The sequence below is a fragment of the Agelaius phoeniceus genome, chromosome 16 (genome assembly GCF_051311805.1).
Source record: "Agelaius phoeniceus isolate bAgePho1 chromosome 16, bAgePho1.hap1, whole genome shotgun sequence".
Lineage (NCBI taxonomy): Eukaryota > Metazoa > Chordata > Aves > Passeriformes > Icteridae > Agelaius > Agelaius phoeniceus.
Genome location: NC_135280.1, coordinates 714,099 through 727,527, shown reverse-complemented (window position 1 = coordinate 727,527; position 13,429 = coordinate 714,099). Strand labels below are relative to the sequence as shown.

General features: G+C 56.5%; 2 protein-coding genes across 6 annotated transcripts in view; both read left to right on the top strand.

Annotated features, from left to right (window-relative positions):
* The window catches only part of RBBP6 (RB binding protein 6, ubiquitin ligase), a 28,134-nt gene extending 23,449 nt beyond the window's left edge, over positions 1-4,685 (top strand). For all 5 annotated transcript variants that reach the window (XM_054643530.2, XM_054643525.2, XM_054643542.2 and 2 more), the window contains 2 exons: positions 246-1,991; positions 2,673-4,685. In XM_054643530.2, the coding sequence (XP_054499505.2) occupies positions 246-1,991; positions 2,673-4,263 (3,337 nt within the window). In that variant the 3' untranslated portion in view covers positions 4,264-4,685. The remainder of the gene's footprint in view (positions 1-245; positions 1,992-2,672) is intronic.
* A 999-nt stretch (positions 4,686-5,684) lies between these two features.
* The window catches only part of TNRC6A (trinucleotide repeat containing adaptor 6A), a 70,573-nt gene continuing 62,828 nt past the window's right edge, over positions 5,685-13,429 (top strand). Inside the window, exon 1 of the mRNA XM_077187011.1 lies at positions 5,685-5,827. The gene's annotated coding sequence lies outside the window, so the exon portion shown is untranslated. The remainder of the gene's footprint in view (positions 5,828-13,429) is intronic.

The window sequence follows — 13,429 nt, the reverse complement described above, 5'->3', positions numbered from 1 at the left end:
GAAGTAGACTGACCCTTCTGTGTGTTCTGACACTAACAAAGCAGCAGCTGTTCTGTCTTGTGAGCAGAAACTTTTATGTGTTATCAAGTTCTTCAATTCGCAGTAGCTTTATGTCAGCAGCTGAAAGAAGCTTTGACATAAGCATGTGGAGAGGAAAGAAAAAATAAATGTGGGAGGAAAAGATTTGAGGAGAAAGACTGTTTGGAATTAACTTCATCTGGTTTTTTTTGTTGTGTTTTTTTAAGGTCCAAGTCTCCCTATAGCGCTTCGTCTTACTCTAGAAGCTCGTACACCTACTCCAAGTCACGCTCAGGTTCATCGCGCTCCCGCTCCTACTCGCGCTCCTTCAGCCGCTCCCATTCCCGCTCCTACTCGCGGTCGCCGCCCTATCAGAGACGAGGCAAAGGGAAGAGTCGGAACTACCGCTCCCGCTCGCGCTCGCACGGCTACCACCGCTCCCGCTCCCGCTCGCCCCCGTACAGGCGCTACCACTCCCGCTCCAGGTCTCCGGTGTTCCGGGGCCAGTCCCCCACCAAACGGACGGTCCCGCAGGGCGAGGCCGAGCGCGAGTACTTCAACCGCTACCGAGAGGTGCCCCCGTACGACATGAAGGCCTACTACGGCCGCTCGGTGGACTTCAGAGACCCCTTTGAGAAGGAGAGGTACAGAGAATGGGAGAGGAACTACAGAGAGTGGTACGAGAAGTTTTACAAGGGCTATGCCGTGGGTGCTCAGCCACGGCCTCCGGTGAGCAGAGAGAACTTCTCTCCAGAACGGTTTGGCCCACCTGGGACCAGACGAGAGAATTCACCATATGCTCGGGGACGGAGGGAGGAGTATCCTGCTGGGCAGAGCCACAGGAATCGTAATGTAGCTGGAAACTACCCTGAAAAGCCTGGGAGAGAGAGCCATGGCATCAAAGATCCTACAAAATCAAAAGAGAAGGAGGTGGAAAATCCACTGGGAGATGGCAAGGGCAATAAACATAAAAAACACCGGAAGAGAAGAAAAGGGGATGAGAGTGAAGGATTTCCCAACGTTGAGCTGTTAGAAGGGGCAAGAAAACCAAGAGAGCCAGTTCCAACAGAAGATGCTAAAACAGACTCTCTATTCATGCTGCCAAGCAGGGATGATGCCACCCCTGTAAGGGATGAGCCCATGGAAGCAGATTCCATTGCTTTCAAACCAGTGTCTGAAAAGGAGAAAAAAGAGAAGGATAAGCCAAAAGCAAAGGTTGAGAAAACAAAGCGGAAAGTAGAAGTGGCAGCTGCTCCAAAGAAAGACAGCGTAGCAAAGCCAGCTAAAGCTTCCCAGGAAAAGGTGGACCCCGATCGCGAAAAATCTCCTCGAATGGAGCCTCCTGTGAAAAAAGTCAAGGAAGAGCTGCCAAAGACAGACAGTGTTAAAACTTCTTCCTCTCAGAAGGATGAGAAGGCTCTTGGTACACCACGGAAGGCTCATCCCAAAGTGACAAAGGACCACCCAGAAACCAGACCAGCCAAGGAGGACAAGGCAAAGAAAGAACATCCTAAAGAAGCCAAGGCAGAGAAGCCCTCCAGCAAGGAGGAGAAGTCAAAGAAACCTGCTGAGAAAAGCAAACTTTCTGATGCCAAACTTGAGAAAAGGAAAAGAAAAGCAGAGGAAAAGGCTGATAAAGAACATGAGGCCACTTCTGCAAAGGCCTATAAACCTGAAACTGCAGAATTGAAAACATCACCCAAGGGGAAGGCTGAGCCTGAGGGGGAGAAAGGAGAGCGGACCCCGGAAAAGGATAAAGCTGCTTTTCTTAACAACCCGTCCAAAAAGATTAAACTTAACCGAGAAACTGGAAAAAAGATTGTGAGTGGAGAAAACGTGCCACCTGGAAAAGAAGCTGTGGAGAAACCTGAGCCCAGCAGCAGCAAAGTTAAAGCGGAAAAGACAAAGGGAAAAGCAAGGAGGAAAGTGACGGCAGCTGATGGCGCGAGCTCGACTCTTGTGGATTACACCAGGTACCTCAGGCAGTTCTTTTCCTTTTCTTTCTTTCCTCCTCCCCTTCTCCAGTTGTTTATGGTGCTTAAGGAAAGGAACAACTAAATTTGTGCTAAACAAGGGAATAATCCATGATCTTCCTTATGAGACATGGGTCAAACTCAGCTGTTGTCAAGGAAAACGAGCAGTTTGTACTGCACAGGAAGCTGGCAGTGTTCATTTGCTGGTGATGCAAACTCAAAACATTTATGACATTGGTTGAAGACTTAAGATAGTGTCTTGGTAATCTAAAAAGCTTTTTAAATGTCCATTTTTCTAAGGAATAACTGGGGCATAAGGATAAAACTTTGCCTGTCTGTACCTCTCCATAATTGCTTGCTTTCATGTTGAAAGAAGAATGGATATCTAATTTATCTGCCATTGGGAGAAATAGGACATGAAGGAATTACCAGATCAGACAGTCCCCAATCTGATAATCTTGTGTCTTTCTTAATTAAATGTATAGTAGCAAGATACTAAATTAATTGATTGCTCATAATCTCAGCTAGTGGACTCAGCCTTTCTCTTGTCTGTTCCCTTAATTGAACATCCTTGAGGAAAATGTTGAGAATTTAGAATTGAAACACAAGCCAGTTTATAAAATGTTCCCAGAGCTGGCTGTGTGTGCATTCCATTACTAATGTCCATGTTTTTCCTCCCAGCACGAGTTCTACTGGGGGAAGCCCTGTCAGGAAGCCTGAGGAGAAGCCAGACACCAAACGAACTGTCATTAAGACCCTGGAGGAGTATAACAACGACATAACAGCCCCTGCTGAGGATGTCATTATCATGATCCAGGTCCCTCAGTCCAAGTGGGATAAAGATGACTTTGAGTCTGAAGAGGAGGACATCAAATCCACCACCCAGGTGCCCCCAGCTGTAGGAAAACCCACCAGTGTTATCAAACCTGTGAGTGCAAAGGCACCAAACCCCCTCAAACACACTGAAAAGGAGACAGAGCCTCTGGAGAAAATACAGAAGGCTGCAAAAGAGACGAGTTATGAAAGCACCCAACACGATGCCAAGAGTTCAAAAAGTTCCGTGTCAAGTGAAAAAGGTAAAACCAAAGACCGGGATCATTCTTTGTCAGACAAGGACAGTTCTGAGAAGAGGAAGAGCAGTGTTCAGCCAGAAAAAGAGCACTCAGAACGCACAGCTGAGCAAGGAAATGGAAAAACTGTATCTCAGTCTTCGAAAGATGGCAGATCTTCAGAGAAGCATGACAGTGGCCGTGGCTCTGCCACGAAGGACTTCACTCCCAACCGAGACAAGAAGTCTGACCACGATGGCAGCAGGGAGCATTCGAGTTCCAAGCGCAGAGATGAGAAGAGTGAATCAGCGCGGAGGAAAGACTCCCCATCCCGGATCAGAGACTCCACAGCAGTGCAGAAGAGCAAACCAAGAGAGGAGCGTGCGGAGCCAGCCAAGAAGGGCCCTGCGGAGGCCAAGCGGAGCAGCTACAGCCCCCAGCGGGAGCGCAAGCCCGCCGAGCACAAAGCTGTGCACGAGCCCAAGCGCCCCGCTGAGGAGCACAAAGCCCCGGATAAAAACCCGGGCAAGGAGAAGGAGAAAGAGAAGGAGAAGGAGAAGCATGTCCCAGAAGTCAAGAGCAATAAGGAGAAAGAGCCAGGTGGGAATAAGCCACCGGTGAAACAGGACTCGCCAGAAGTTAAAGTGGAGAAGGAGAACGTGGCGGCTCAGAGCGATAAAGGCGCGGCGAAGCCCAAGCCGCCGGTGAGCAGCGCCGCGCGCCTCTCGTCCGACCTCACCCGCGAGACCGACGAGGCCGCCTTCGTGCCAGACTACAACGAGAGTGACAGCGAGAGCAACGTGTCTGCAAAGGACGAGGAGGCTGCAGGGAAAACGCCCAAAGAGGCGAAGGAAAAGGCGGTGGATAAGGCGAAAGAGGAGGCGGCCGCCCCGGTTCCCGCCGAGCAGCCAGAGGTGGGCAGGAGCCAGAGCCAGAGCAGCCCCAGCGTCAGCCGCAGCCGCAGCCACAGCCCCTCCGAGAGCCAGACACGGAGCCACAGCAGCAGTGCCAGCTCAGGGGAGAGTCAGGACAGCAAGAAAAAGAAAAAGAAGAAAGAGAAGAAGAAGCACAAGAAGCACAAGAAACATAAGAAGCATAAGAAACACATGGGAAATGAAACAGAATTGGAAAAGAGCCAAAAACACAAACACAAGAAGAAAAAATCGAAGAAGAGCAAAGATAAAGAGAAAGACGACCAAAAAGTGAAATCTGTCACGACATAAACCGACAGATAGTGAAAAAATGACTTAATTACTAAGTCATCTGTATGATCTTTGTTAAAATGTAAACGACTTCAAGCGTTGTAAATAATGACATGAAAGACCCTGTGCTGCACTTAAAATATTGCTGCTTGATTATTTGATTTTTACATCAGAGCTTTATAAAAGTGAACATTTTGTACAGAATTGTGAGTTGTGACCATGTAACATGAAAGGTTTTGCTGGGGCATCTTCTTTTTAACCACCGTTAATTATTTTGGGTGGAGTTTACTGTACTGTGAAGATTTTCACATTCGGGTTTTTTTTAATTGCCTGGCAGAAGCAGCTGGTACCAGTTACCAAATACCAGCGGATGAAATGCAGAATACATTACAGCCCTGTTATGTCACTTTTTGATTACAATAAAAAAAGTTTTCAATAAATGACCCAATGTGAGATTTCCAGTGGGAGTTGCACATGAGCAGGGGGCATCCCAAGCCTTCCCATTCCTGGAACTGTCCAAGGCCAGGTTGGTCAGGGCTTGGAGCAGCCTGGTGTAGTGGAAGGTGTCCCTGCCTGTGGCAGAGAGGTGGGACTGGGTGGGCTTTATGGTCCTTCAACCCAAACCATTCTAACAGTAGTGCCAGAGAAAAAGTTTTCTGGGAACTATTGTGTGGGATAAATAACTTGCAAAGGGGTTTAATTTTGGGAAAACTGGCAGGACCTGCCCTGGTGGAGGGTGAGGAGGTGCTGGGGATGGCGTGTGCTGCTCTGTGTGCCAAGGGGTAGAATGTGGGGTGTCCCCCAAAGCTGCAGCCCCTCTGGGCACTGGCACTGCTGCTTCAGGTAAGGTCACACACGAAGCTGCCACTCGGCTGCTTTGCCCTGGTTTATTTGGAAAGCTGTTGTCCATTGGGGTTAGAGCTCCGTGGTCATTGAGGTCCCTTCCAGCCAAAACCAGTCCGGGATCTGGCGGCACACGTTTGCACACAGGGTTAAACTCCTGTCATTTGCATGTTCTCTCCCAGTGCTGCTCACCGGGTGTTGATGTTTTGAACAGAGCTGTTAGGTCGGTGTTGGCCATGGCAGTGACACCTGACAGCCCTGAGCGCTCTGTGATGTGTGGGGCTCAGAAGGGCAGGGTCCTGCCCTGGGCAGCGCGGGTGCCGGCGGAACGCGGTGTCCCCGGGGACAGCCCCGGCCCCGTGGCGAGCGGCGGCACCTCGGCAGCCCCGGCCCGGCTGTGGCGGTGCTCACGGCAATGGAGCAGCGCCCGCTGGGCCCTGCCGGGCTCCTCAGGAGGAGGAGGATGGTGATGGTGATGGGGAGGAAGGAGCCGTGCGGAGCCCGGGCCCCGCCGGCCGGGGCTGCCCCGCTGCCGGGCTGACGTCAGGCGGGCACGAGGGGACGGCGCCGCTGCCGAGCCTGACCCGCTCTCCCTTCCCCGAGCGAGGCTTCGCTCGCCCCTTGCCGGCTCTGATCCAGCGCCGCTCCGCGCCAGGCTGTGCCTCAGAGCCGCTCTCCTCCTCCTCCTCCTCCTCCGTGGAAATGCCCCCGCGAGCTCTGCCAACGCCCGTGCCTTTGAGAGGTAAATGAGAGTTCCGTAATCAGCGATGGCGCATTGAGGGGCGAAATTCCTCGGGTTTCTTTTCCATAGCTCCGCTATGGCTGTCGCGCGTCCCGGGCTGGGGACGTGGCTGGGGCAGCTCGGGCCGGGCACCCTCCGCCCCATCACCCTCCGAGGGGCCGGGACAGGACGAGGCTTCGCCGGCGTTTGTCCATCCAGTCCGTGTGTTTGTGTGTGCGTGTGCACACGCCGGGGCTGCTGTCACCCTTTTGTGAGCGAAATGGCTGTTTGGTAGCAGCGAGCGAGGGCTCCTTGCCAAGCTGCCTAATTAAGACTAAGCATATGCAGATTCGCCTTGTTTTCAGCTAATGACAGCTGCAAACAGTTATTTGTCGGGCTCGCTGGCGCTGGGTTGGTGACACGAGGCCAGCGACGCCCGAGTGATGTGGCCGTGCCCAGCAGCAGCACCACGGGCCAGGGTGTGAGGGGCGCCGGCCTCCCGGGCGCTGCTGGGGCCAGCCGTGCCCTCGGTGTCCCCCGAGGGACCACGCGGGTCAGCCCTGCCGCGGCAGCCTTGGCATCGCCCCCGGCTCCTTGAGTTGTTGGGAGCTGCCAGAGAGGGGATGTTTTGCTTCGCTTTGTTTTGCTTTGTTTTGCTTTGTTTGGTTTTGAGCATTGCCAGCAGCACAGACATATCATGATGTTTCGCAGGAAAACATAAATATGTGTGCAAACGTGGGTGACATTTGTGGTTCCCCAGCCAGCGGCCTTCAGCGATGCTCTGCCAGCTGAGAAGCGAAGCAGAGAGCGAGGTGGGAACTCCCTCCCCGCAGCCCTGCCCCGAGGGCAGCTGGCAGCCCTCCAGAATCCCGGGCTTCCTGAGCATGCTCTCAGAAAGAACGCGTTTTCTTTGGGTTTGTCGCTGTTGGGATGGTGCTGATGGAAGGAGAGAGCCTTGCCCAGCACGGGAGGCCCGAGCTCATGGAACACTCCACACTGTTCTAAGGATGCAGGGAAATGAGGACATGGGGGAGAGGTCACCCTGGAGGTGTAATTAAGTCCTGTGTGACACACGTCCTGCTGGTGAGCTGTGCCTTGGGGCTGGGCTGCTCTCTGTGTCCCCTGTCCCCACAGCCCGCCAGGAGAGGATGTGCTCGGCTCTGGAATGGAGGATTTGGGGATCCCAGTCCTGTACATCTATTCCAGCTGTTTCCAACGCAGGGCACAGGGCAGGGGTGGGGGCAAGGGCAGCTCTGCTCTGCCCCATGGGCAGGGGGTAGCCCAAAAGCTGGGAGCCAGGGCTGGGCTGTGGCCCTGGCCCTGCGTGTCTGCTGTTATGTGTCCTTGACCCTGAGGACCAGGAGCAAACTGTGCTGGGAATCTGAGCTGGGCTGACACCAGCAGCCCAAGGTGGGGAGGATGCAGAGGCACCCCAATCCCATCCCATCCCACCAGAGACAGTTTGGGAGAGCTGGGGGTGTTCAGCCTGTGGCACTATGTTTGGTGATAGAATGTCATCACAGGCCCCCAGCCAGGTAATAATTAGCATTGACTCCATGATTCTCAGAAGGCTGATCCATCACTTTATTATACTATACTTATTAAAAACCCATTGCTTTTATAGGCAGTTTTGATGCAGGTGGACCCAATTGGTCCTCCAATCCAAACACCATCACCATTGGCTAATTAAGAAACCACCCTTTGGTAAACAAATCTCCATAACACATTCCACATGTTCACAATAACAGGTGCAGCAAGTGAAGAATTGTTTCTCGTGCCTTTCTCTGCTCTTCTCACAGCCCTCCCCAGGACAAAGTTGTGTGCTCTCTGTGTGGCCAGAGAGCTACTGCCACAGTGGAACAGCCTTTCCTGGGAAGAAGGGGCCCAGGATGGGCTCAGGGCTCTCCCCCTGCCCTGCAGGGTCTGGGGGTCCCACCAGGACAGAGGCACCCTTGGGACACGCTGCCCTTCCAGCATGTGGGGGTGGTCTCTGCACCAGCAGCAACTTTTCCATCGCTTGGTTTCCTTATTTGGTGTTTCTTTAATAATTAGTGGCAGATTTCGTACTTGTGTTTGCAATTATCTGGATGCCTCTGGGACATGTTCTGCTGGATAATTGAATCTCCTGGTCTGTGACTGCAGGGGTGGCTGGGGAGAGAAGGCTGGAGCCCAGGAATGCTGTGATGCCTGTTGGTGTCATGTTAAGACAAATTGAGCTTTTTAATTTTAAAAAAATTACTGGAAACAAAGCATTTTGCTTTGCTGTCCTCAGCACAAGCTTTGCTGGAGCCTGGACTAGAGAGGAAAATGCATTATCAGTAATTAACAGGATAAATGCTTTAATTAGATGCAGTGGGTCTCCATGTGCCCAGCTCCAGTGACTGACACTGGGGAGAGTGGGGCAGTGGGGATGGGGGTCCTGGACAGACAGATGGATGCTGTGGGCAGGAGAGGGGTCATGCCCAGCACCCTATGCTGGTGCCAGGACCTGGCTCTGTGCAGGGCGTGTCCCTGTCCCCCAGAGGGACCTCAGTGTGTCACTTCTGTCATGGCACGTGACATTGGCGTGTAGAGTGCCAAGAGAGGGAAAAGGAACCTCCATGTCAGAGCTGCTCTCAAGGGTAAGTGCAAAACTGCTTGGCTTCTAAACCTTTCTAATTTAGGGAGATTCAGTGAAATCCATTCCAATTAGCATTGCTAATTCTTGTAGGGCCTGGCAGGGGATCAGAGAATCACAAATTGGTTGGGGTTGGAAGAAACCTTACAGACCACCCAGCTCCACTCCCCTGCCATGGGCAGGGACACCTTCCACTAGAGCAGGGTGCTCCAAGCCTCATCCAGCCTGGCCTTGGACACCAGGGGCAAGGGGGTCCATGTGTCTGAGCCCAGGGGCAGCCACTGGGGCTGGGGGCTCTGCTCCCCCAGGAGCCCCTCCAGCTCTGCAGGCTGCAGAGCAAGGAGAGACCCTCCGAGTGCACCTGTGCTGTGTTTGCCTGTAGGTACTGGAAGAATTGGCAAATCGTGCCCAGGGATCTTGGGAGCAGAGAGGAATAGGTAAGAGGTGCGTGAAGTCTGATTTTAAAGGTGCTCTTGGTCCCACACCAAGGCGGCCAGGCTGGGTGTTTGGCACAAGAAATGGAACAATTTCAGTTTCAGATCCAGGTCTGTCATGAATTCAGGGGTTTGGATCACTCCCATGGACACCCCCATGCTGACTTGGGGGCACCGAGGTGACCCGGGCTGGGGGCAGCAGCTGTGACCCCCCATGCTCGGGGCCGGGCACTTGGCCAGGCTGGCACTGCAGAGCCGGCCCATGGGCACCCAGAGCTGCAGGCTGCCTGCACCCAGTATTTCCCTCCCCTTCTGGCTCTCCAGAGCAGGACGCTGCTGGCATTGGCCGCTCCTCCGCCGGCGATGCTGCGGGAGCCGCGAGCGCTCTCCAGCAGCAGCTCCCGAACCAGCGCAGGGCCCCACCGGGGGCTGAGGCACCAGCCCCGGCACCCCGTGCCCAGCGAGGCGCTGGCACGGCCGCCCCAGCCTCCCCTGTGCCGGTGCTGCGGTGCCAGGAGCTGCCCAGCGGTGACCCCGGGCAGCGCCGCTGAGCCCGGGCTGCAGATGGACGCGAGGCGGAGATTGCCCCGGTGGGTCCGTGGCTCTCTGCCCCCTGTGCCCGGCCGGGTGTTTGCTCCTCCCCGCGGCTCCGGGAGCTGCAGGCGGCTCCGTGTGCCGGGAATGCCGATGAGGGCCCAGCCCGCAGCGAGCAGCGCCGGGAATGCAGAGCAGCCGGGGAGCTGGGCTGGAGCTGCTGCCCAATTAGCGAAACTAATTGTGAGTGAGGAGGGAGGGCTGGCGTTACCCCCGAGCCTCTCTCCACAGAGCGGGGGCTCTGATCCTGCTGGGTTTCCAGAGGGAAGAGGTTCCTCTGTGTTTCCCTGACCTGTCCGTCAGCGTCAGGCGGAGCCGAGGCGGAATTCCAGCCGGTGGGTGCCGGGTGGGGCCGGGTTTGTAACCCTGTCCTTGTGCCCAGTCTCACATCCCTGTGCCCTGCCTGCCCCGGGGCTTTGTGACAGCCCTGCTGCTGCCGGTCCCAGCCAGGGAAGATCGGTCAGGAGGGCAGGGGGGAGATCCTTGTTTGTGGAATTGCAGAACTGCACGTGCCTTGCTATTTTCTGCTTGAAATTAAGAAATAATGCAAAATTCTGCTCCTGATACGGCAGGAACGAGCCTTTGGAAGTATCCTCAGCTGTTTCTGGCTGGGAAAACAAGACATACATAGACATTTTTAAATCTGAGTGTGTGAATATAGATGTACCAGGGTTCTATAGGGGCGGCAGGGTGGGCCCCTGCCCGGTGCCTTGTCCAGCCGTGGGATGGACGGGTGCTCTCTGAGTCCCTCCCGACCTGCTGTGACAGATTCCAGCTTGATTGAGGCACAAACACCACCCCACAAGAGCAGCGTGGATTTGGTTATTAACAAAGGACGGATTCAGACGGTGCTGGCGCCGCTCCAAGCGCGGGAGCTGCTGAGGAGCGTGGAGGGTGCATTAAATATTCATCAAAATCTTGGCACTTCATTCCTGTCTCTTGCTCTCCTGCCCCCTCCCCTCGAAATTATTTGGTCCCAAATGTTAGAAGCCTGATTAGAAAATTAATCATTTCATTAACCCCTTTATAAATTAGGTTTTTACAACTAAGTTTTTTAGGGCCGTCGCAAAATGGGTCGCGGTGTCCCTTCATCGGGTTTGCTCCTCACGTGAGCCCTGACCCCAGCACGCGATGGTGCCACCGGTGCTGGCGGCAGCGTGTGACCCCAAATGCTCCGTGAGCGCAAAAAGGAAATCAAACCCCAAACTCTCGGCAGGTTTGTCTCCTGCCTTCGCCGAGCCCTGCCCTCCGCCGGCAGCGCGGCTCCCATTCGGTGAGTGAGCGAGCAGATCCTTCCAGCAATTAATCGCCGCTGCCGCCTGCTTCATTAGCATCTCATTAGCATGCGGGGCACGCGCGGGCTCCTCGCGGGCCCGGCCGGGCGGGGTCAGGCGTGAAGGCGGGGCGGCTTCTCCGGCCGATGTCCGAGGGTCCGTCCGCAGCGTCCCGGCGCTCCAAAGGGCCCTCGGGGCGGGGGTCGGGGCGCTCCACCGGCTCTGCTGCCCCGGGCTGGAGCTCAAACCGCGGCCTGTCCTGCCCGGGGGCTTTGGGGGCTCCTCCTCTCCGCCTCCGGGGCGCTCAGCGATGATGCCGGGCTGCCATTGAAGCGGCAGCTCTCAGACAATGCAGGTTTTGTGTTTTGTTTCAGCGCTCTCCCGGTGCCCTGCCGCTCCCCAGTGATGTCCCCAGCGCTGCCCCGCTGATCCCCGCCGGAGTGGGGCCGCCCGCTCTCCCGACTGTGCGAGTGGGGCTGAACCCGCGGTGCCGGGGCCGGAGGGAGCCGCTGTGGGCGCTGCCCATCATTAGGATGCAGGTCCATCGCCATCTCCCTGGAGACCGTGGGAACAGAGGCGGGCTGAGCCGCGGCTGGCAGAGGGGGATGAATCACTGCCCTGTGCCGCCTTTGTCGCCGCTGTCAGCAGGGACGGGAGCGGGGCAGAGCGCCCGGGGCACGGCGGGCACTGACCGGCCCCGCGCACCGCCCGCACCCGCCTCAGGCTCAGCCGGTAGCGATTCCGTGTTTTCTGTCCTTGAACTAATTATTCACAAAAGCTCTTTGGGGCTGACACCGATAGGAGCTGCCGATGCCGTGCGGGGCTGTCGCGGCTGTGGTCCCGTATTTAACACTGGGAGCGTTCCTGGGCCGCTGCGAGCCCTTTGTGCCGCCGAAGGGAGCCATGGGTTGCAGAGGCATCTCTGAGGATCCCGCTGGAGCAGCAGACAGAGGCATTTCTGGTGCTGCTGAACGCGGCTGCCAACCCCGGGCTCGGCCGCACGCCTGGGACGCGCGGCGGCGGCTCCGGCAGACGCGGGCTCGTGTTTGGAACGGGATTTGCCACCTGGGGGAATGAGGCTTTTCATTGACACCCACATTGACATTCATCCACAGGCTTTTCATTGGCACCAGCGTCCGCCCTGCCCTGCTCCCGCATTCGCTGCCGCTCCCAAATCCGCTCCCGTTCCCTTCCCTCGGAGGGACGGCGGTGGCGCTGCTGGAGGATGATTTTCCCATTTTCCCTGCTGCTCGCACAGATTGTCCCTGCCCGGCTGGCGGCTGTCCCTGCGCTCACCGGCCAGCCCCAGCCCCCGCTCGCTCTCCCGCAGCACTTTGCTCGCATTCTGGATTTTTATTGGGTTTAATTGGCTCTGTAATAGTTTCATGGCAGGAATTCTGCTCCCGTCAGAACCTGCTCCCGTGAATGCTCCCCTGTGGTGGGAGTGAGGCAGGGATGAGGGAAAGGATGTGCTGGAAACCCCGGTGCCAGCTCGGCATCCCCGCCGGCTGTGGTGAGGGGCAGCCACGTCCCACTGCAGGAGATCCTCAAGCCACAAAGCAGAGCCACCCCAGGCAGGGAGAGTTCCTCCTCCCTCCTCCTCCTCACTCCCTCCCAGCTCTGGAGCCGCCAGCGCTGGGCCCAGCCCTGCCACCCTGTGCTCTGCTCCCGCTGCTCCTGAGGACCACGGGCTGCCCTCAGATGCTTCTGCTCCAGCCCCTGCTGCTGCTTCCAGTGCAGTTCGTGTGCTGATCTCTCCTAAGGGACTGGGGCCCACAGAGCTGGGAAGATTCCTGATGCAAAGAGGGGGCAGCCACCCTCCAGCAGCCACCCCCAGGGACCTTCCACCAGGACCTCCCCCCAGCACCAGGGACCTTCCACCAGGACCTCCCTCCACCCCCCGGGACCTTCCACCAGGACCTTCCACCAGCACCAGGGACCTTCCACCAGGACCTTCCTCCAGCACCAGGGACCTTCCACCAGGACCAGGGACCAGATCTTTCCTCCAGATCTTCCCACAGGACCTTCCTGGCTGTCCCTCTGCAGCTCTCCCCAGTGCTCCATCCCCATGGACCTTGTGCTGTGTGGCTCCCACAGCCACTTCTGCTTCTGACTTTGTTCCAGAGCTGCACGTGCTGCCAGCATTAACCTCCCAACACGAGAGCTGAGCTCTGCAGGACACCAGCACTGCAGGCAGACCTGCCCAGGACCCTGAGTTTCCCAGCCCTTGCTAAAGCCAGAGTCAAGGAAGCAGAGGGGAGCCCCCATGGACAGCTCAGAGAATGCAGGACGAGCTCATCAGAGGCTGTGAACAAATGATTGGTAATTAAGACCCCCAGCAAATACCAAGTTGCTGCATGCAGCCCAGGGAGGCTGAGGGGACGGTGCAGGGTGGGCAGGCTGTCCCTGCCCTGTGTGGCTCTGTGCTGATGTGCAGGACACCTTGGGGCTGCTGCCAGCAGGGGAAGGAGTGCCCGGGAGGCTCAGCCTGGCTCCTGCCCCGGGAAGATGGGACTGCCAGGTTTGGCACAGCCCATCCTGCTCAAGCTGTGTCCTCCCAGGGCCCCACACCAGCGGCCTCTGCCCTGTCCCCAGCGGGCACAGCGAGCAGCTCCTCCCTCCCCCTTTGCAGCAGCTCTCTGTGCACCACGGAGGGGGCAGCAGCCGGGTCTGGGCGTGGTTCCTGCAGCCTCTGACCCGGTGT